This window comes from Miniopterus schreibersii (assembly GCF_964146895.1).
Source record: "Miniopterus schreibersii genome assembly, chromosome: 10".
NCBI classification, from domain to species: domain Eukaryota; kingdom Metazoa; phylum Chordata; class Mammalia; order Chiroptera; family Miniopteridae; genus Miniopterus; species Miniopterus schreibersii.
The window spans coordinates 1,563,951-1,585,878 of record NC_138110.1 but is presented as its reverse complement, the minus strand read 5'-3'; the positions used below and the strand labels follow the sequence as shown (position 1 = coordinate 1,585,878).

Here is a 21,928-nt window from a genome sequence, read left to right as displayed (position 1 = left end):
GTCAGCATTGAGGCACTATTCATGCTCCGTGTTAAAGGCAGTTTTCTTCCCAATGACAAGTTAACTTATTTTGAAATTTTAAATATATCTTTATTGACTTCAGAGAGAGGACAGGAGAGAGAGAGATAGAAACATCAATGATGAGAGAGTCATTGATCGAGCCCGCAACCTGGGCATGTGCCCTGACTGGGAGTCGAACCCCGATCGCCTGGATCCTAGGTCGACGCTCAACCGCTGAGCCACACCCGGCCGGGCTTATTTTGAAATTTTAAACAACACTAAAGAGTGGTGTGGTTCCCAGTGACAATACAGTGACCGTCCTCTGTCCTGTCCATGCTGCTGTCTTTCCTTCTTCCTGGATGTCCATGGCTGACCAGCTCTGTTTCACAGCCTCATTGAGATGTAATTTACATGCTGTAATGTCCACCCATTTAAAGTGGACACCTAAGTGATAGAGTGATCTGTAATAAGTGTATTCAGCTGTGCAGCCATCACCCCAGGCAGTGTTGGACCCTTCCAGTCACCCTGCAAAGGTCCCCGTGCCCTTGGCTGTCACTCCCCAGGGCCACCCCCAGCCCCAGGCAGCCTCTATCTGCTCCCCTCCCCTCCCCCCTCCCCTCCCTCTCCCCCTCTCCCTCCCTCCCTCCCTCCCTCCCTCCCTCCCTCCCTCCCTCCCTCCCTCCCTCCCTCCCTCCCTCCTCTCCCCCTCTCTGTCTCCCTCTTTCCCTCTCTCCCTCTCCTTTTCTGGATGGCTCATGTCCCACAACCAGGGCCCGTGTTTGCTTTTCCCACAGGACTGGAGATAAGTGTGTGCTTCACTTTAGACCATGTGGGTTGTTTGGAAAAGAGCTTCACAAAGTGGAAGGACACATTCAAGACAAAAAGTAGGTCCACATATGAGTCGGCTTAGAGGGCAAAAGAGGGCGTTAACCCAGTGAGGTCTGTTCACCACATGGAAATGGAGAAAACGTTTGGTTGAGAAACATTTGTTTGGTTGGAGAAAACGTTTAATGACTGAGCAGAACAGGGGCTAAAAGAAGTTTTGGTGCCATTTCTAGGGTGGTGAGTGGTGGGGCCCGTGTCATCCTCTCTCGAGGGTAAAGGTAAAGTGGACCCGAGGAAATGAGAGGTTTCCACAGGGATGCTGCTGCAGCCTTAGAGCAAGGTTTGAACTGTGACATGCGTCCTCCCACCACCAGGCAGGCAGGCTGTCGGCGAAGCTCAGACATGGCTCCGTGAGCTTCATCTTCATGGGTCTGTTTCTTTCCAGTCCGTAAATTAGGGAATTTATAGGTTTTGTGAGCAGAGAAATGGTTAGTAGCTTTTTAACAAAATTCTGAGCCTCCTCCCCTTGGGTTACTTATGTTTTGAGTCTCAATTTTCTCATTTTTTCCCCCCATAAGTAATTGGGGCCATGTCCAGCTCTTAAAATCTGTACATTTTCAGTTAGAAACAAGTTTCTATGTGAAACAGCAGGTCTTTGCCCAGTCCTGCTCTGTGGGGGCCAGAAATGCGCCTGTTCTGCCTGGAAAACACCTTTACATTTAGGACTCTGCCCACTGTGCCCTCACAGCACAGCAGCCCTGTCAGGGCAGCCTCTCCCTGGTGGAGTCACAGGAACGGCTCTGGGTGCCACTGTGTGTGTAGGGTGGCAGCACCCTTGAGGACACGCCATTAGTCCTCAGTAAAGGTGTGCGAACCCTGGTCTGATTTTCTGTTTTCCCACACCAAATTCAAGTGAGCGCTTTCCTAATGCTGAGCCTCTTAATGACAGAGCATGTCCACTGAGCTGTGTCTTCTAAGAGGAATGGTGGCTCTCCAGGCTGGGCCTGCGACTCGGGTGCCCTGGGGTCCTGTGCTCGCAGAGCAACATCTCCAGCAGCATAGCGTCCACTATGCTCTTCCCCCAGAAGGTGCAGAAGGAAGGAAGAGGCCCAGCACTGGTGCTGCCCCTTTGTGAGCTGGAAGGTGGCTCATCTGGGAAGGTCCCTAGAGGTTATTACTGCCCGAGGAGGCAGACAGGCAGAAGGGCCTCTGACGTGTGGTCATGAAGATACAGCAGACAGTATGAGGCCTGTTCGCATGGCTGATGGAGAAAGGGCTGGAAATCCAGTGCATTCAGTGGGGGACAGGCACATAGCGCTTCACATCTATACACAGACACACCTTTCCGCCCCTTCTTGTCCCCACCGTCTCCACCCCGTTAGCTGCTGTACCTTCCTCCTTGCTTTTGCTTTGGCTCATTAGGACATTGGGTAATTAGGATAGTCATTGTCAAATGGCATAAGTAGAGATCCTAAAATGCAGATTTTCTTCTTTGCCTTTCTGTGCAGCAATAGCCCAAGATTGGTTAGAAGACAGCCAGACGGGACTTTATTTGATGGTTGAAGTGGGGGCTGCACATTGGGGTGGGTGGTTTATAATTGTTTTTAACTTGGTTTATAAACCCCTTCGTTCCAGCAAAAAGAAGCTGTTCATCATCTACGGCAAGTGGACGGAATGTTTGTGGGGCATAGACCCTGCAGCATATGACTCCTTCAGGAAGCAGGAGCGGAGGAGTGAGCCCCTGAGGAAGGCACAGCCAGTAAGGCGCTGCCCGGCCCCTGTCTCTCTCTTGTCCTGGCTCTCTGCACTGTTGGGGGAGTCCCCCCAGACCAGCCCTGACCCCTCAGCAGGGGCCCTGTGAGAAGATGATACACAGACTCTGCCTGTCAGTGAAACCGCTGTCTATTGTCCTCTGGATTGGCGAGGGTGTATCTGATGCTGACAGTGCGGAGGGCTCTGGTCCTGTGCCACAGCGTCTGTCCCCCACATCGAGTGATGTAGAACCCGGGGCACCTCTGTTTTCTTCTGGAAATGCCTTGTTCTGGATACCTCTTAATAAACCCCTTTGTCCCTGCCCTTGCTAACTGAGACCTGTTAGGAAATCGAGTGAGTGTCCTTCCTGCACTTATCCTCCTGATGTGTCGGCAGTCAGACAGCCACGCCAGGGCGGCTTCTCCCGGGAGCTCTGCAGTACTGCTGACCTGAAGCCTTCGAAGCTGAACCCAAGAGCACTAGTTCACAGAGGTGTCCTCTTTTGTAGACGGCATACCGCCCGGGTGTGCAGTGTTGACTTAGCAGACGCACTGCCGTTCCCAGCCATGCGATGTTCCACACTGTGGTGTCTCCTGTGCCGTTAGTGTCCTTTCCTGTGAGGCTCCGTTCCATAGAGACTATGCAGACCAGTGTGTCAGACCCACGGGTGATAACCCTCAGTGTGTATGCTGAACTTCACTGTCCCGGGTAACCTGGAAGGGACAGAGTCTAGTCCCAGTTTAGCTCTCGACCAAACCCTGTAACCTGCAGTCAGGTGTCAGGCCTTTAAGCTGTGTTTGTCATACTGACTTCCTTCCCCCTAAGGGCTGCATGAATAACCACTGTCTTCTTTCTCCAGGCCCCCTTGGCTTTGATATCTTTATGGAGGTGTGGTCTCCAGGTGGGGTGTAGTCTAGAAGTTCTGGGACACCATGAGATCATTGAGTCTGGACCAGGTCTTGATTGAGGGCAGCATGGAGGGAAGTCCCCCTCTCAGAAATGAGCTGTTAGAGTCACCCTTAGTTTGGATGGAATGAGCTTCTAGATGGTGCCTCCTGGCCATTGCGATCAGACTCGGGAGCGCATCCTTTCATGGTGCCCGCGCTCCCGGGAGGAGAGCTGTCACCACTGACTTGGCCTCTTCTTAAACCGAGGGCAGCCAGGTGACAGCAGGGCATAGGCACCTCCCTCCTTAGCAGGGCATCTCGCTCTGCTCGGGCTCAGTACTGGGTCTGAAAGGTGCTCTCAGAGCCCTTCTCCCTCCAGCCACTGACGTGTGCTCTGTATTTCAGGCCGTCGTCTCGGAGAAAGCTGATGCTGATGTGGACGCTGTGCCTGAAGCCCAGGACACTGTGCAGGTCATTCCTGGCAGCAGGCTCCTCTGGAGGATCAATACCCGACCGCCCAATTCTGCCCAGGTCAGTGCTCCCCCCGACACCTGCCCTGACCCCATGTCCACACCAGCCACCTCAGTCACTGTCCCAGAGCAGACAGAGGCCCTCTGTCCCCTGATCGGACTGAGCTCTGCAGTGTGAGCCGTGCCCATCCTCCCAGCAACACAGGCAGTGCTCTCTCTACAGGGGTCGCAGTGGCATGTTATACACAACTGACACGCATGTGTGCATATATCACAGTGTCACAGCGGCCCCAGGCACACCGGGCAGAGGTGGCCTTGGGACACCCTGTGTGCCCAGGAAGGTCTGCGCCTCTGCACTTTACTCAGAGGAGTTCCAGAGTGGTTTGCAGGGGTTCTTTTCCTGACTTGTTAATTTAGATGCTTAAATGTATTTTTATATTTATTTTTGAAAATTAAACTTGCAGTTTGTATTTATAATAAACTTTTTACATACAATAACATATATAACAATAATTGTGTAATGAATATAACATGTAATAAGCTATGTTTTATTTTTCATATTGTGAGTTATAGATAGAATAAATATATAGTGTATTATAGTTTTTATTGTATTATCACGTCCTGTAACATAGCAGAGTATGTATAAAACAAACCACTCACCCCAGAGATGTTGGGGAGATAGACCTACAAGTTGCCATCAAGTCGGGGGGGCCCAGAGGAGACTGAGGCAGGTTTGACTCAGGCCAGGGATGGAGCCCTGCCCCGCGTGACCTTGGCGGGGGTTTCTCCAGGGAACCTGTGTGTGTGTGGCTCCAGCGGGTGGTGCACAGGAGAGACTGCCATGGTGGTTACAGGTTTCTGTCTGTCTTCAGATGTATAACTTCACCAGTTTTACCGTTAGTCTCAATGAGCTGCAGACGGGCATGGAGAAGATCCTGGCCCCCACGGACTGCCGCCTACGCCCCGACATCCGAAGCATGGAGAACGGCAACATGGGTGCGTGCCTGAGCATGTTGGGGACTCAGCAGTCATCCCATGACAAGCAGAAGGAATGCCAGTGGCCTTTCATGAGCAAATAAGGTGTTAGGTCTCCCAGCACAGAGGTTGCAAATGACCTGGGTAACAGGTTTTCAGATTTCCAGCCCATTGCTGACCAATCCCTTTGTAAATCACAGTAAGATTAAATGACTGGAAAAGTGGGATGTGGAGTACACACAGAAGGCAAGCCCCAGGTATCTGGTATTAGGTTCCATAGACACCAGGGCTGCCTATCAGAAAGGGCGTCTTTGTGGGGGCCCTGCTGCAGATGGGATGAGACGGTCCTGTGCTGGCACCTGGGGCACACGGTGGGTGACCACTATTCAGGGCAGCAAGAGGGGTCAGTGTGAGGAGCGGCAGCCTCTTGCTCACCACGTAGGACTCTAGGCCAGGTCAGGAATGGGATTCCCGGAGTCTGGGAGGGCACTCTTGGCTCTGGCTTCAGTGGGTGTCAGTAAAGAAACGCTCAGGGACGGGTACAGACAGCAGGGCGGGAGAGGGGCCTCGTGGTCAGGTGCCTCCTCAGTCCTTGGGAATAGTACAGTCACAGACCCTGAAGGTTAAGGTTGAATGTAACTGTGTGAGGGAACCGGCTCCAGAGTATGACCCGTGTTTGGGGCTCTGCTGACACTGGCCCTGCTGGTGACATGGCCCCAGGAGCTTCGCAAGTGCCCTTGGTTGATGCCAGGCTGGGGCCCTGTTGTCTCTCCACACTGGAGGCCTGGGCATCTGGGTTTGGGTTCTTGATGACAGTCCCTCTTCATGGTGTTTGAACATGGGGACAGGCAGCATCAGGGTCCACCCTGATCCCTTACCCAGACCTGTACGCTTGGGCCTAGATCTGGCAAGCCAGGAGAAGGAGCGGCTGGAGGAGAAGCAGAGGGAAGCCCGGAGAGAGCGTGCCCAGGAGGACACTGAGTGGCAGACGAGGTGAGGCCTTGCCTGGTGCAAGGGGACAGTGAGGAAGGCCACCCGCCCACCTGGGGACAGTGAGGAACACCCCCCACACACCTGGGGACAGTGACAAGCACCCACACACACACCTGGGGACAGCGAGTAGAACCCCTGTACACACACATACACACCCCTGGCACAGTGAGGAGGACCCCCGCACACAGCTATGGCTGACCGGAAGCTGTCTCTACGCTTGTTACGATGGTGGCAGCAGCCCCATGCTCTGCACTCTGCCTACCACACAGATAGGCCTAGGCTCCCAGAAGTAGTGCCACCTGCTGGTGAGAGGCACCTCACCTGAGACCGGGCCTCCCCACCCTGGCACCTATGTATTTGACCCTGAGCACTTTTCAAATATAGCCGTTTTTAAAAGAACGTAGCAAGAACCAAGCCACAAACAGGGAAAACAACAGCTCTCAGAGAGGTGGTGCTCTGTGTCTGGAAGCCCCCTGCTGCTGCTGCATGCAGTCTGCTGTCCCCACGTTTCCCTCCACATGACACAGCACCACAGAGGCCACAGCCATGCCACGTCGTGGGGAGTGGGCTGGCCGCCCTTCCTACGCCTGCGAGCACTTATCCAGTGACCACTGAGCTGCATGCTGTGTGAGCGGGGTGCACACATGAGTGTCTACACGTGCCTCTACCCAGAGGAAGCAGTCCAGGGAGGAATGTCTCCAGTTAGTTGTCATTTGTTCTTTTATTGTCAACATGACAACAGTACATTTAATAGGGACTGCAATACTTCACATAATTTAAAGTTTTAGTCTTAGAAAACGGTGTGGTTCTGCACTGTTTACCAGCCAGATTTGCTATAGCTGTTGTGTTCAGGGCCCAGTGACGTCACCTCGTAACTTTTAGGTGGCTCTCGTTTTTAAAACCAATTTTCAATGGCTGGGTTTCCAGTTACATTTAATACTATGTTCTTAATAGTTTGATACATGGAATTTGCTTTGTTTCAGGAAACGATAGCTTGAAAATAGTTAATGTTCCTTCATTGTTTTTTTACAGTAGTCAATTTAAAAAATATACTGTGAAAATAATGACATTTTGTCCTGAGAAAATTACTTCCACGTTGTGAGTCCTCCAAGCCCGCTCCCTGGTAAACCGAGAGCTTCCCTCTCCCACTGCACAGAGAGGCCACGGGCGGTGACCGTTGTGCTGGGAGCTGGTGGCAGTGACTGGATTGGCTCACAGGACAAGCTGGAGGCTACATGACTCCCTCTGCCCTTGATCCTGCCTCCTCCCCGTTAACAGACTGTGCAGACCTGGCATGTTCAGAGGGATGGAAACTGCACTGTGACCATTCTCACCCGCAAAGTCATGGGGTGGCTTGAGATTCAGCACCCCTTCTCTGGTTGCGGCCCAGCCCAAGTGTTTTCTGTCATATCCATGATGTTTTGTCGGGAAGTGAGGCTGACATGGGGGATGTGCAGGGTGAATGTAGATGTGATGTCACTAAGCTGAGTTGGAGCGGCTGCCCCGGGCTGGCTTTAGAAATGCACGTTGCTGGGACGATGCTTAGTTAGAGGTGCTCTGTCCTAACCCAGGAAGGTTGGTGGCGGTGTGACCATCCCAGCTGCTCCCTGACTCTCCTCTGTGTTGCAGGTGGTTTCACCAGGGCAGGAACCCGCACACTGGGACCCCCGACTGGCTATACTCGGGGGGCTACTTCGAGCGGGATTTCTCAGGCTGCCCAGACATCTACTGAGGTCCCGGGTGGTCCCGGGACCAGGACACCTACCAGGCCGGATTCCATCTCCTGGCTCCTCTGAGCTCCGGTCACGGCAGCGCTAGCCTTTCTGAGGACCGAGTTCATGGAGAAATTGCCATCCCCAGCTGAGGACTTAATCCTAATGAACTTTCGATTGCCAAACATTCACTACTGTAGCCGTCTCTCCATAAAGCTTCCCTTGGGATCATCAGTTTTCACTAAGTTTGGAAAGGAACATTCTTTCATCAGTTTCACATGACAGGTCAGCTGGGGTGTGCTTAGCTGACAGCAGCCTTGAGGATAAATTTGTAACTAGAGGAAGGAACAGGAAGGGCACCATGCTCCTCAGAATGCAGCATCACGGAGTGTCCGAAGTAGTTTAAATTGGAACCAATAACAGGAAAAGATGTATTTTGAAACTAACCCTGCACATAGCCAGGAACCGCTGTTTACGTCAGGGTAACAAAATTGAGTGCTTCAGAGCATTGGATTGAATGAAATGAGTTGCTGTCAGATTCCATGTTTTTTGACAACCTTCAATGATGGAAAGATGATTTAAATATTTAAGTTAAAACTGTTTGACTAGGATTTGCTGAAGATCAAGACATGCATTAATTGCCAGCTGTATATACAAAAGGAAGCATTGCCATGGCAACCCAGGGGGCCAGAAATACTGCGAGTTGTCAACTAAGTTCCCAGGTGGCTTTCAGCCTTGAAGGGAGCCAGGCCTCTGGCCATGTCTGCTCCTCTTGTCACCAGGGCTCCACTGTCACTGCGGGCCAAACCCATGTCACAAAACGAGAGTCCTTCGTTAAAATATTTGTCCTGTACCCGAAGTACTGTGTCCTTGTTTCCCCAGCGTGCATGTTTGAAACACGGAAACAGGTGGGCTACACCTGGTGTGCACTGGGGGGTCAGGGCAGAGGCTACTTGCAGGTGATTTAGGGTTATTTAACAAAGCACAGGTGTACGTCCATCTCTGCACTTGTTCTTTTCAGGTGACTGTTTTCTTTCTGTAGGAATAATCAATGCTTAGATCATAGTACCACTCTGAATGGAAGACAATCTGCTGCGTGTGGGCACTCACATACACGCGCGTGCACACGTGTACATGTGCACACATGCACATGTATATGTGCGTACTTGTGTACTCACCCACAAACACGTGTGCGCACATGCACGTGTACCTGCTCATGTGCACATGCGCACACTTGCACGCACACACAGGCACATGCACGCACAGTTGTATGGAGTGGTGGGTTCCCTCTGAGAGGGTGTCGTTGTGTATCCAGGCTTCAAGATCACATTTGTAATTAAAACACTTTTGAAAGCGAAGACTTTCTCTGAAGACTTGATTTTGTAGCTTTGCAATTAGAAGCCACCGTGTTGTGATGAGTTCTGAGTGCAGCTGTGTGTCCATTGATTCTGTGCCAGCCCGTTTTCCCGAGAGCCCCCGGGGAGTTGGCCATGTACAGACAGCTCAACCTTGCAGAGTGTTTTATGTAAAGTGTAAATTGATGTTATAGGACCACTGGTGCCAGAGATTTAATAGGCCACCTAGTGTTGGGGATGGCGGCTTGCATCTAGGTTGCTGGGCCTGTCCAGCTCTGTCCCAGGAATGGGAATGGTGCTACCTCCCAGGCCGGGTCAAGGTCAGGGTGTCACCAGCACTCAGGCTTCTCCAGGGGTGTAACCTGCTCATGAGAAGGTCCCAGAGAAGCAGGTCCTGTTCCCTCACGGGCATCACAGCATTTTTGCTACTTGGGGCTGCCTGTCTCAGTGTCGCCTCTGTGGACACACGTGCTCTCAGCAGGGAAAGTGCTGTGTGAGACTGAGCCGGCACAGCCCTCCCTGCAGAATGGAAGTGGCCCAGGCAGGGCCCCATGGTTGTCCTGGCCCCTCTCTCCCTCTCAGATTGTCCCCAAGGCTCTTGCTGTGGTGCTTGAAGAATCAGCCTGCAAATCAGCCTCACAATCTGGTCTGACCCTGCAGGCTCTGGAGACAGGCTAAGTGCAGCCTGATGGCCTCGGAGCTGTCTAGTGAGCAGGCATTTCCTGAGGATGCAGAGGACAGGCCATCTGCCTGCTGGGTCCTCATTGGGTCACAAGGTCAGGAAATCATAGCAGGACAAGAGAAACACCACTGGGAGGCTCCCACGAACCTGCCATCCCTCCAGGCAGCCAGCCAAGATGCTTCCTCTCAGGATACCTGCCCTGGGAGAGTGCTCCTAACCTAGGGAGGTGGTGGCTCACAGTCTCACAGGCCGCAACACGTGCCTGAGGAATAAGGAGATGAAGACATCATTAAAAATCCTAACAAGATCCAAAACTCAGGAGCACTGGCAGCTTTATCCTTTGATATCCTATGTGTAACCTTAGCTTCAGATCAGATTGTGCGGCCGATCTGCAGGCTGACCCTTCCTTGAGCACCGCAGCAGGAGCCTTGGGGACAACCTGAGAGGGAGACGGGCCAGGACAACCATGGGGCCCTGCCTGGGCCACTTCCATTCCGCCGGGAGGACAGGACGTCAGAGACTGTCCTGGAGGGATGACTAGACCCCATGGAGCGTGAATCAGCAGTTCCTGCTAGTTCTGGTTTCTCCTGCCCCAGTGCTTGGACTTTCAGACATCTTCAGGGGACGGTGCTGTGTCCACAGGGCGTGCAAAGGTTGGGTCCCTGTTGAGAGCATGGAACCAGGCCCTGGGCACGTTGTGTGGTGGTTCCCCTATGTGTAACCTCAGCCTCAGTCTCCCGTCTCCTCGGGTGAGGGGCCTGCAAAATGAAGACAGCATTTCAGGTGTCTCTCGGGATGGGTTTGCTGGACGGTCAGTCCCTCCCTGGACGCACAGCTCCTTCGCCTGTTTGAGAACCAAACTGTCCTAGGTCAGAGGGTCAGGAGGGGGCTGCTTGGTCCCTGCAGTGGTGACAATACACAGACACGGGTTCTTCCTCGGTCACGGTGCGTGTGCTGGGCTGGTTTCCACTGCTCACCCCATTGCTGCAGCACAAAAATGCCAGGCACGACAACACCCCGACGATGGGCTCATCTTAGAGCTGTAACGGTTAACACCCGTCTTCGTGACTATCCAGCCACTCCTAGGGGTCTGGCACTGGCCTCTGAAGATCCAGGGTAAACCCTGGCTGTGAACAAAGGTCCTTCAAACATGGCTGTAGCTGATGTTTCTGCGCCGACAGCTTTCACTGCCTCAGCTGCTCTGGCCTCGGAAAGGGCTGCAAAGCGTCTAAGACGAGCCCTCATTGCCAGGTGTTGGGTTGGCCCAGCGGATGGACTGCTTCAGAAGACTGCTCGTCACGTGGAGAAGGGTTCTGGGGCGCAGACGTCACTGGGCGGGCACATGGAACAGATGAGGGACAGGGTTCTCTGAGCACTGAGAGCCCTGGTTAAGTCTTCTCTCCAGGGATCGGAGCCTGTGGACATGTGCTCTCAGCAGGGAAGTGCTGTGTGAGATGGATTAGCAAAATACCCAGAACACTGTTGGTTTGACTCAAGGGTCCCCACTGTCAGACCGCTACCCCAGGTGCCCAGCAACCGTGAGCTCTCCAGGAGGGTGAGCTGAGTGGGGGCACTCGTCCCAACAGCCAAGGTAGCTCTGGACAGAGGGACAGTCCCAAGGTTTCAGTGCTCTCAGAATGCTCAGGTTCACAGGTATGGGGCTGCCACTGTGAGCACCCAGCCCTACCACGCCTAAGCCTGGTGTCAAGGGTGCTAACTCCCCACAATTACTACTCATTCCAACCCAGGCCGCAGGGAAAGGAGGTGCAGGAAGGTGGGCATGCCCTAGGTTTTATAGCAGGTAAGTGAAGGAAGTGGGTTCAAGCCCTACACGCAGTGAAATCATGTGTGCAGTTGACAAATTCATACTGTCTTCTAACCACTAGCATATCAACATATATAGTCAAATGACAGGTGTCAAAACCATTCAAGGGAAAAGGACAGTCTTTTCAACAAACGGTGCTAGGAAAACTGGACATCCACATGCAAAGGGGTGGAGTTGACCTTAGCTCACACAAAAATATACAAGATACCCAAAAGTTAACTGGAAATGGATCCAGGACCTAAATGTAAGAGCAAAGAGTATAAAACTCTCAGAAGAAAACTAGGGCACAGACTTCATGACATGACTGGGCAGTGACTTCTTGGATGTGCCACCAAAGGCCCAGGGAAGAGAAGAAAAAATGGACCAATTGGATTTCATGAAAATTTAAAATTTTTGTGTATCAGACACTATCAGAGTAAAAATGCAACCAACAGAATGGGGGAAATATTTGCAACTCATACATCTGATAAAGGGTTGTTATGCAGAATATATAGAGAACTCCAAAACAACAAAAAAACCCTGATTTAAAAATGGGCAAAGGGCTTGCATAGACATTTCATTTCACCGAAGAAGATACACAAATGGCCAATAAACCCATGAAAAGATGCTCAGCATCGCTATCAGGGAAATGTAAAAGCCAGCAGATGCCACCTCACACCCACGAGGATGGCTGCTATGAGGAAACGGGCAGTAAGTGCTGGCGAGTGTGGTGAAACAGGAACCCGGGGGCACTGCTGATGGGAAGGAAGATGGTGCAGCCGCTGTGGGGAACAGTATGGAGAGTCCTCCCGAAATTAAGAATGGAACTGCCTTATGATCCAGCAATTCCACTTCTAAGTTTACACCCAAAAGAGTTGAAAACAGGGAGGGTTTTGGAGAGATGTCTGCACACCCGTGTCCACAGCAGCAGCATTCACAGCAGCTGACCCCGGAAACCACCCAAGTGCCCGCTGATGGACGAATGGATACCCAAAATTACCCCGCCAGGAGAAGGAAGGAAACCCTGACAGCGAGGACACTGTCCTCAGTGTCATATAAACCAGTCTCTAAAGGACAAGCACAGCACGTGTGTTTCATCATTATTTACCACATTAGAAATTTTAATGAAATACAAAGATATTAACTCATTAAAAACAACAAACCCATTACTCATGAACGTTAATGACATTTTCAATGAAAAGCAGCTATATTTTTGAAAATAACAACTTAGGCCCCGGCTGGTTTCTCAGTGGTTAGAGCGCCCGCCGCGGCGGAAGGGTCCTGGGTTTGATTCGGGTCAAGGACGTTCCTCTGTCGCAGGTTCGTCCGACTCTGGTCGGGCGCATACGGGAAGCAACCGAGCAACGTGTCTCACGTCCATGACTCTCTCCCTTCCTCTCTGGAAAGCGATGGAAAAAATATCCTTGGGTGATTAATACAATAACAGCTTGTAACTCTGGATCCCGGCAGTGGCACAGAGGCGGTGGCATCTCCTAGGCTGAGGTGCTGCAGGAGTCCAGTGAATGGGCATCTTAAACACTTTCACCTGCGCTTTTTATAAAAAGGCTACGAGCACACCTGACGGGCAGGTCACAGTAAGTCAGGGCGCAGGGGGGTGGCCCCACTCGGGGGGCCTGGCCCGTGGGCCGGGGCCAGCTCGGGGTGGGAGGGCGCAGGGCCCCAAGCGTGGGGGCCGGCGGGGCGCGGGGTGCACCCCATTCCCGCAGTGCCGGCCGCCTGGGGACGGCTGCCCAAAGCCAGCTCGGGCCCGCGGCCTCGGGCCCTCCAGCGGCCGGCTGGGAACGGGGCGGGGACAGCCTGTCGGCTCCCCTACAGGGTGAGTCTGGGGAGCCTGGGAGAAAGGGGGAGACAGCCTGTCAGCACTGGTGTCGGGTGGGGTTGGGGTACCCCAGGCGGGACCACGCGCCCCCACCAGGCCCCGCTGGTCCGACGGGCACCGTGGGCTGTCATTCCCCGGAGGGCGCAAAGCCAGCGCGGCGTCCTAAGATGCCCGCTCCCCTGACCCCATTACTACCTCCCCTACGTCTCTGGAACCCGCACTCTGCACCGACAGGGACCTGAGAGACCCGGCGTCCCGCCGCGCAGGTGCCCAGCCGCCTGGGGTGGTCCCGGGGTCCACCGCCCCCAGTCCGGCCCGCGCCCGGCCCGTCGTTCCCGGCGCCGCCGCCAGGGGCCGCCGCCGCGCCCCTATGACACAGCAACAATAGGGGCCGCTCTGGCCCCTCGCGCCGCCGGCTCGCGCTTCCGCCGGAAGGGAGCCGCCGGAGTGGGGGCGGGCCGGGTGGGGCGATGGACGGCCGCCCTCACCAATCGCTCGCGGGCCAGTGCGGGCTCAGCGTCCGACTGGGCCCAATCGGCAGTGAGAGCGGCGAGCAGGGCGGGGCAAGCGGAGGCTTCCGGCGGGGCCCGGCAGGCGCCGAGGAGGAAGAGCGATCTCGGACGGCGGCTCTTTCGGCTAAGTCTCCGCGCGGGCCAGGTGGGTAGGCGGCCGGGGGCGGAGACGGCTGCGGGGGAGGCTGGGGGCGGGGCCTGCGCCGCCGGGAGCCCCCGAGCGGGGCGCTCGGTCCGCGGAGGCCCGAGGGGCTGGGGGCTCAGGGCAGAGGGGCCCAGAGGCGGGGGAGCCGGGGGGCGCCTGGGAACCGGGGTCTGTGAGCGGGGCGAGGACTTTTGGGGCCGGGGGCCGGGGAGGGGACTCTCGGGCCAGCCCGGGACGCCGCCCCGCTGCGAGCCGCCCCCGCGGCCAGTGCGGAGCGAAGGGCGTCGGGCTGTCAGGTGTGCGGGGAGGGGCGGCCGTGCCCCCCGCGGACTCTGCGTTTGGAGAGAGCACGCCTGCAGCTCGCGGCCCGCGTCCGACGGAGACGGCAGGCCCACGTCTCGCATCCCATCTGATGTTAGCGGTGTCCCCTCCCGGCCCAAGTTTTTAAATTCTTGGGGGCACCAGACCAAGGAACAAGTGGTCAAGTACAGAAAGTGGCCGCCGTCGGCGAGGCCGTGTGGCTGCCGAGGTTCACTTCGTTCTTTGGGAAACGTGAGACTCCGGGTGTTGGCTCCAGTGCTCAGGTACCCGCAGGCCCGACCCCCCAGCTGTTCTGAGCGGTGTTGGCAGCTCGGGGGTTCAGCGGGGCCGCTTTCCCGCGGTCGGTGCCAACGCAACATTCGAGTAGCGAGTTAGGGTTTCCTGAGAGCGTCTGCCTGCTGGTCCCTCTTTCAGGATGACGACTTCAGGCGCTCTGTTTCCAAGCCTGGTACCAGGCTCCCGTGGGTCCTCCAACAAGTATTTGGTGGAGTTTCGGGCAGGAAAAATGTCATTAAAAGGAACTACCGTCACCCCAGACAAAAGGAAAGGGCTCGTGTACATTCAGCAGACGGATGACTCCCTCATTCATTTCTGCTGGAAAGACAGGACATCTGGGAACGTGGAAGACGTGAGTGTCTGCCAGGGCGGGAACTGATGCCTCTGTCCCCTGGGTGGGGGTCCTCCGAGGGCGTGGGTGGGTGTCTGGGGTTGCGGCTTGGCTGCCGGCAGGAGCTCCTTTGCTTTGCTTTGCTTTGCTTTGCTTTTGGGTGTTCCCAGTCCCACCGATTATATGGATTCCTTCCTTCACTGTATATACTTTAAACTTTGAAGGTTAGGTGCTTAGAATTGGAGAAGCTGTATAAAGACCCTGGCCTTTACTCCAGCCCACCAGACAGCTCTCTCCAGTGGTCCTACTTACTGTTCTTTGTCGAGACTAAATTGTTCTGTTAGGTTCAAGAGCAGGTCAGAGTTGACTTTTTGACTCACCTTGGAACATTGTTTCCAAAGTATATATTAAAAAATCCTTCAAGAGTTGAAATCCAACTTTCACCGGCTGGCCTGGCCCTCATGCCCCTCCTGTGGTGCCTCTGACCCTGGCTTGTCCGCCCTGCAGAGACCCTGCTGGTGAGGAGCATGGTCTCTGCCCTGTGCCCTCGTCCCCACCCCAAACTCAGACACAGGGCCCAGCGTGTTTCCCTGAGAGCGGCTGGGGCTAGGTGCTGTGTTCCCGGGACGCTCACCCCGCCCCTCCCGACGCTCACCCCGCCCCTCCCGACTCTGACCCCGCCCCCTGGCTCCCCGTAGGATTTGATCATCTTCCCCGATGACTGTGAATTCAAGCGCGTGCCACAGTGCCCCAGCGGGAGGGTCTACGTGCTCAAGTTCAAGGCGGGGTCCAAACGGCTCTTTTTCTGGATGCAGGTACGGGGAAGGTTTTGTTGGCATTGTCGTTTCTCCTCATTATAAAGTTAGGTTGGAAACCTGCTCACCAGGTGGTAGAATTGGCTTCCACAACCAGCTGGTGCTGACCGAACATCTTGCCATGGAACCTGGGTTCCCTGTGTGGCCTGCGGTGGGGTGTGGGGGGGCTGCTTCCAGAGTCCAGACTGTGGCTGACTCCGAGTGCCTTTCAAGGTATGGAATTCCCTGGCAGGCAGACAAGTGACTTCCAGGCTAGGCCCTGTCTCGGTGCATTGACAGCATATGGCCTCTGGTTTGCTTGTCCCCCAGTGTCCCCTCAAGGGTCATGAGGACCCCAGGGCAGAAGCAAGGGTGACCGTGTCTAATCTTAAGTGCAGTCTTCTTCAAGCTCTTCTGAGCCTGCCTTTCCCCAGTGGTGTGCTCTGGAGTCTCTGGGGTCAGTGCATAGGGCTTCCTTGTGCCCACAGCTGTAGGCAGCTTCCATCAAGTCGAGCTGCTGCTGTTTCTTCTGCCAGCAGCAGGCCATTGGTTTGTCTTAGTTCCTTCTGTTCCAGGCAGTGCTGTAAAGAATCACCTCCTGCCAGGGTTACTCCATGTGTGAGGATGATCTCTGCTAAAACGTAGGGGTGGCTTGCTGGTGCAGTGGATACCCGTGTGTGGGCAGTTTTGACAGGTGTCACCACGATCCTTCCCAGAGGCTGAACCTGCCTCCCTCCCCGCCCCAGCACTTTTTTTTTTTTTTTTTTTTAGTATGTCTTTATTGATTTCAGAGAGAGGACGGGAGAGAGAGAAACATCAATGATGAGTCATTGGTTGGCTGCCTCCTGCACGCCCCCTACTGGGGATCAAGCCTGCAACCCAGGCATGTGCCCTGACTGGGAATGGAACCTCCATCTTCTGGATCATAGGTCGAGGCTCAACCACTGACCCACGCTGGCCGGGCGCCCTCCAGCACTTTTGAGAGCCGGCAGGAAAGGGTTTCCTCTTGGGGGGCCCAGCCACCCGTGCCGAAGTAGTGGGAAAGCGGCCGTGGATAGGAAGAACATGCCTGGGCATAGCTGTGTTCCAATCAGACTTTATATGCAGACTCAGGTGGGGTCTGAGCTTTGCAGCCACTGGGCAGAGCTTGTTTCTCCAGTTTTGCCAAAAAAATCTTGTCAGACGTTTGCCACACACTAGCTGTTCTTACCAGTTTTGCCCATTTGATGGCTCTTCTCCCTCTGCGTGTCTGTTGTGTCTTCGAGTCCCTGTCTCCCCAGCACATGTTCAGCGACTGTGGGCAGATGAGTGAGTGTTAGGCGCTTTGTCTCACAGTTCTGGGCACTGACAGGGTGACACTACCTGATGACCCCCAACACATCCAGGGGCTCGTTGTCATGCCCCGCTCACCCCAAAGGACCGGGGGTGGGCTGGCCTGTGGGCAGTGCTGTGGTAGAAGTCATTTCATCACATGCATGTGTTTGAAGGAAGGGCCTGTGGTTATTGACAGCTGAGGGAAGCCTCAGGCCTGTCGGGTGATCTTAGTGCTTTCGTTTATAAAAGGCACATCTGTCATGTGTGACTGCTGGGTCTCTTCTCTGGTGCCATGTGAACGTGGACAGGTGACTATCTGCCTGATTCTCAGGTCCGTGGTGGACAGGCTGCTCAGCTGTGGCTGTTTTCCTGTCCTCCCCACAGGAACCCAAGACAGACCAGGATGAGGAGCATTGCCGGAAAGTCAATGAGTATCTGAACAACCCGCCGATGCCTGGAGCGCTGGGGGCGAGTGGGAGTGGAGGCCATGAGCTGTCTGCACTGGGCGGTAATGCTCACTGCCCCCTCCCTCCGGTGTGCTTTGAGGTCTCAGTAGGTGTCAGATGGTGTGGACCCCTGATGGTGTAGATCATTTGTGTTTTAATTGATTTTTAGAGAGAGGAATGGGGAGAGAGACAGACAGTGAGACAGAGAGAAACATCGATTTGTTGTTCCACTTATTGATGCATTCATTGGTTGATCCTGACCAGATATTGAACTTGAAACCTTGGTTTATCGGGATAGCGCTCTAACCACGGAGATCCCCTGCCAGGGTCCAGACCAGTTGTTTTAAGTGGAAGTGAGGAGTCCAAGTTAGGAGCCCTCTCACCAGGTCCCGAGTCAGTCCCCACTCCCGTCTTCACGGGCAAGGATAGTGTCAGAGCCTCACCCATTGGCTCATTTCAGATGACACTCATGGAGGGGTGGCCATAGGGTTGTCGGCTATAGCTCCTCGTGTGCACTGCTTCTGAGAGCACCTTCCCACAGCACTGTAGGGCGGGCACAGGTGGGCCGGAGCCTGAGCACCTCTGTCTTGCAGGCGAGGGTGGTCTGCAGAGCCTGCTGGGGAACATGAGCCACAGCCAGCTCATGCAGCTCATTGGACCTGCTGGCCTCGGAGGACTGGGTAATGCCTGCTGGCCCTCGGAGCCTTTATTTTAATTCCACAACCTTCAGCTGTGGTTGCTTTTGCGTTCGAGTCTGTTTCCTTTAAGCTCCTAATTGGCTGAGTGGTATCTGTGTGTTCCCTGCACTGCCTTCCCTGGGGAGGGGTTTGGGGGGCTCTGTGTGCCTTCTGGTTTGAGGGGGAGCTGGGAGGAGGAGGGCCCCCAGGAAGGACCCAGCTGTGTGGCTCAGGGGAGCACAGCTGGCTGAGGCACACTCCCTCAGTTGTGGCCTGCTGCCACCTGTGGGGTTTGGGTGGTTATGTCTCTTGGACAGCTAGGAAGCACGTACTACATTATGGGATTGGCACTGCTGTTACCTTGACCCCAAGTGTAATGAAAGGAACAGAGGCCATTTGACTTAATGAAGTTTGCTTCCAAAACGCGATCTGAGCAGCCACTCCCGCCAGGCTCCCTGTGGTTACCACCTTCCCTTGCTTGTCCCTTGGCTTTAGTTTCTGCTCCTTTGGCAGGGGAGGTATGCTCTCCAGGTGAGCATGACATCTGAGCGTGTCTCCTTGTTCCTTGTAGGTGGGCTGGGGGCCCTGACTGGGCCAGGCCTGGCCAGCTTATTGGGGAGTGGAGGGCCTCCAGCGAGCAGCTCTTCATCCAGGTGAGCCTCAAACCCTGCCCCCACTGCACCCTTGAGTGCCACCAGGAGTTCCCCCCTTCAAGGGAACTGGATGTAGGAGATGCAGGACAAAATAGGTTCCCGGGAGGGTCCTTTAATGGTCCAGGTTCTTCCTGGTACAGGGACTTTTGGGGCAGGACCACCATGGTGTGGGTACCTGTGTGGGTGCCTGGTGGCTCCACCTGCCCTGCTCTTCCCAGCTCCCGGAGCCAGTCGGCAGCGGTCACCCCGTCCTCCACGGCCTCTTCTGCTCGTGCCACCCCAGCCCCTTCTGCTCCAGCAGCTGCCTCGGCAACCAGCCCGAGCCCCGCGCCCAGTTCAGGTAATGGAACCAGCACGGCAGCCAGCCCAACCCAGCCCATCCAGCTGAGCGACCTCCAGAGCATTCTAGCCACTATGAACGTGCCGGCCGGGCCAGGAGGTGGCCAGCAAGGTAACACGTGCTCCTTGGCTCCAGGGGGTGAAGGTGCCTGCTGCCCCCCACCCGCTGGCTTCCCAAGGCATGGCCGAGCATGTCCCTGGCTGAGCTGCCACCCTACACGTGCGTTGCCCCTGCCCCCTCGTCTTGCCACGCTACACCACACTGAATGGCTGCCTGATCCAGCCTCAAGCCCTAATGGCCGTGTGCTTGCGCCCTAGTTGACCTGGCCAGCGTCCTGACGCCTGAGATCATGGCACCTATCCTCGCCAACGCAGACGTCCAGGAGCGCCTGCTGCCCTACCTGCCCTCTGGGGAGTCGCTGCCACAGACTGCAGAGGAGATCCAGAACACGCTGACCTCCCCCCAGTTCCAGCAGGTAATGCTGTGGCCCAGCTGTGCGTCTTCAGCTTGGTGCACCGTCACCAAGCATCCCTGTGCCTGCTGCTAGCCCTTGGCGCCTCTGCTGAGCGTGTGTCTGGGCCCTGCCCTGTGCTTGCTCAGAGATGCCTGGCTCTTCTTTGCAGGCTCTGGGCATGTTCAGCGCAGCCTTGGCCTCGGGGCAGCTGGGCCCCCTCATGTGCCAGTTTGGGCTCCCTGCAGAGGCCGTGGAGGCTGCTAACAAGGGTGGTAAGTACCCTCTCCCTGTTGGCACAGCATGGGGCTGGCTGTTCCTGGGGCCCAGGAAGGTGGCCTCATGGTCCTCGCTGCATTGTAGATGTGGAAGCATTTGCCAAAGCGATGCAGAGCAGTGCCCGGCCGGAGCAGGAGGGCGGGAAGGACAAGAAGGATGAAGAGGAGGACATGAGCCTGGACTGAGTGGCCGGCGGCCTCCCGCGGGGCCTCAGCTGTCAGCGGGCAGAGGGTCCCGCACACCCTGCCCGTCCCAGCTCGCTAAGAAATAAAAGTCTTGTCTTTTACCTGCTAGCTGTTGTGTTTCTGTGCCCAGGAGGAACTTTGATGCAGCTGGTGGCAGGGGCCCTGGGCCTGTGGTGTGCCGGGTGCTGGGGCCGAGGTGAAGGCCGTGGGGCAGAGGGCGGCTCCACATGGCCCCACGCCCAGGCCCTGCCTGCCATCATGGCCTTTCCTCTTCCTACACTCACAGTCAACACTCAGTTAAATAAGCGCCTGTTTAATCTTTGTTTCAAGAGAAGGGACCAGTGATTACAGACTTCTAGGACTATTAAAAATGGGTGAAAGGAAAATCTCACAATCATGAAAGATGAAAGGTATAAAAACCCCATTTTATTGTGTTTTATGCTTTCATTTAAAAAGACATAACTTAAACCATTTCCAGAAGTAAGGTCACCCGTAGACTCTAGAGTCCAGATAAATCTACACAAACATCTATGAAACTGGCCGAGGGCGTTGTCAGCAAGCTGTTCGGGGGGCAGGCGCTCTGAGAGGCAGGACCCTGCCTGCCTGGAGTAGCCTGCCCATGGGCTCAGTGTGGGGGCCCTCGAGGCCTTCCTGCATAGCTAGGGTCCCAGAAGGACAGCTGTGCTATGTGGCTGGGCAGCCACTGGCCCCCACTGCACCCTGGACACCCGCGGAGCGAGGCAAGGTGACAAAGGCCCGGTTCACCACCAGATTCCTCATGCAGCCGTGGTAAAATGGAAGCCAAAGGCGTGTTGGGGTGGGGGGCCCAGCCTGTGTGTCCGTGGGTTCTGGGGTGCAGGGGAAGATGAAGGGAGACGGGTTGGAGCAGAGACTGGCTTCCAACTGGCATCCCACCACAGGAGGATGGGATGAGAGCAGGGTGACCCCAGGGCCTGGCTCCTGAGGGGCAGCTCCTCCCACCCCTATAGGGGCTGAGGCCACACTCACCGGGCAGGCCCCCTAAGTACAGAGGCACCGGGGTGCTGTCTGAGGCTCGCAGCACGGGACCCAGGGTCTGGTTGCTCTGGGAGTCCACCTCCAGCCTGAGGGCGTTCCCGCTCTTGGTCACTGTGGAGGGGCCCCCACGCCACATTGGCCTCTGCAGTCTCATCCTCCCAAAACCCTCCCAGGCGCTCTGCTCTACAGAGCAGGGGTGAGGGTGTCAGGAGTGTCTCTGGTCATGGGAGAGGGGCCCAGCTCACCTGCCAGTTGGTGCCACTGCCCATCACACAGCGCCTTGGAGAGCGTTACCAACGTGGAGAACTTGCCTGCACCATCATCTGCCCTCAGCAGGACCTGGGGTGGGGGTGGCATCAGGAAGGCCCTGCCAACCCCAGTTCTGCCCTTTGTCACAGCCCCCACCCGGCTTACCTGCTTCTCTAGCACCTGCAGCTCTAGGTAGGGCGGCACCTGGAACTGGCCCAGGTGGAAGATGAGGCCCGTGGCTGTCTGGGACCGTACCTCCAGCTTCAGGCTCACGTCAGGAAGGGTGGTCCCCAGGGTGTCTGTGGGGAGGGGTCGTGAGGGGAAGAGGGCCCTAGCCCCAGGCCCCTTGCTCCCTGGCCATGGCTTCCACCTCACCCAGCCCAAGGCACATGCAGGGAGTGGGGGACAGCAGACAGACCTAGAGTGACAGCTCCCCTACTGCCAGCAAAGAACAGGCCCATCTCCAGGGGCTCTGACAAACAGGGCGTGACCCCCACCATTCGGCTGGGGGTACTCAGGGGCTGCCCATCCACCATCAGTCTCCTCACACAACCGCTGAACCAGGAGTTGCTGATAAACACCTGTGGGGGTCCAGATGGGTGGATGTGGGATCAGGTCCCAGGGTTGTGGAGGAGGGTGGGCT

The 21,928-nt window shown here is 55.6% G+C and overlaps 3 protein-coding genes across 10 annotated transcripts in view; 2 read left to right on the top strand and 1 right to left on the bottom strand.

Moving 5' to 3' along the window:
• Nucleotides 1-9,030, top strand: part of OSBPL2 (oxysterol binding protein like 2) — a 33,562-nt gene extending 24,532 nt beyond the window's left edge. The window contains exons 9-14 of one of the 2 annotated variants that reach the window (XM_081149016.1): nucleotides 795-884; nucleotides 2,461-2,584; nucleotides 3,870-3,995; nucleotides 4,807-4,930; nucleotides 5,812-5,902; nucleotides 7,532-9,030. In XM_081149016.1, coding sequence (XP_081005142.1) covers nucleotides 795-884; nucleotides 2,461-2,584; nucleotides 3,870-3,995; nucleotides 4,807-4,930; nucleotides 5,812-5,902; nucleotides 7,532-7,634 — 658 coding nt within the window. In that variant the 3' untranslated portion in view covers nucleotides 7,635-9,030. The remainder of the gene's footprint in view (nucleotides 1-794; nucleotides 885-2,460; nucleotides 2,585-3,869; nucleotides 3,996-4,806; nucleotides 4,931-5,811; nucleotides 5,903-7,531) is intronic. The other variant, XM_081149017.1, reaches the window with a different exon arrangement.
• Nucleotides 9,031-12,803: 3,773 nt separating this feature from the next.
• On the top strand, nucleotides 12,804-20,120 carry ADRM1 (ADRM1 26S proteasome ubiquitin receptor). Of its 7 annotated transcripts, none has more exons than XM_081148784.1 (11): nucleotides 12,804-13,050; nucleotides 13,802-13,952; nucleotides 14,688-14,901; nucleotides 15,579-15,695; nucleotides 17,373-17,496; nucleotides 18,028-18,114; nucleotides 18,683-18,764; nucleotides 18,983-19,104; nucleotides 19,422-19,579; nucleotides 19,728-19,830; nucleotides 19,919-20,120. In XM_081148784.1, exons 3-11 carry the CDS (start codon nucleotides 14,689-14,691, stop codon nucleotides 20,017-20,019), a joined length of 1,107 nt encoding a protein of 368 aa, XP_081004910.1. In that variant the 5' UTR covers nucleotides 12,804-13,050; nucleotides 13,802-13,952; nucleotide 14,688; the 3' UTR covers nucleotides 20,020-20,120. The 7 variants fall into 7 exon arrangements, with proteins under 7 accessions (XP_081004910.1, XP_081004908.1, XP_081004907.1 ...); XM_081148782.1 differs by having other exon boundaries at nucleotides 12,924-13,050; nucleotides 18,983-19,215; XM_081148781.1 differs by having other exon boundaries at nucleotides 12,951-13,050; nucleotides 13,530-13,952; nucleotides 18,983-19,215.
• Nucleotides 20,121-20,418: 298 nt separating this feature from the next.
• Nucleotides 20,419-21,928, bottom strand: part of LAMA5 (laminin subunit alpha 5) — a 51,415-nt gene continuing 49,905 nt past the window's right edge. The window contains exons 76-80 of the mRNA XM_081148433.1: nucleotides 21,704-21,866; nucleotides 21,451-21,584; nucleotides 21,282-21,375; nucleotides 21,028-21,147; nucleotides 20,419-20,867 (exon numbers count right to left, since the gene is read on the bottom strand). Coding sequence (XP_081004559.1) covers nucleotides 20,704-20,867; nucleotides 21,028-21,147; nucleotides 21,282-21,375; nucleotides 21,451-21,584; nucleotides 21,704-21,866 — 675 coding nt within the window. The 3' untranslated portion in view covers nucleotides 20,419-20,703. The remainder of the gene's footprint in view (nucleotides 20,868-21,027; nucleotides 21,148-21,281; nucleotides 21,376-21,450; nucleotides 21,585-21,703; nucleotides 21,867-21,928) is intronic.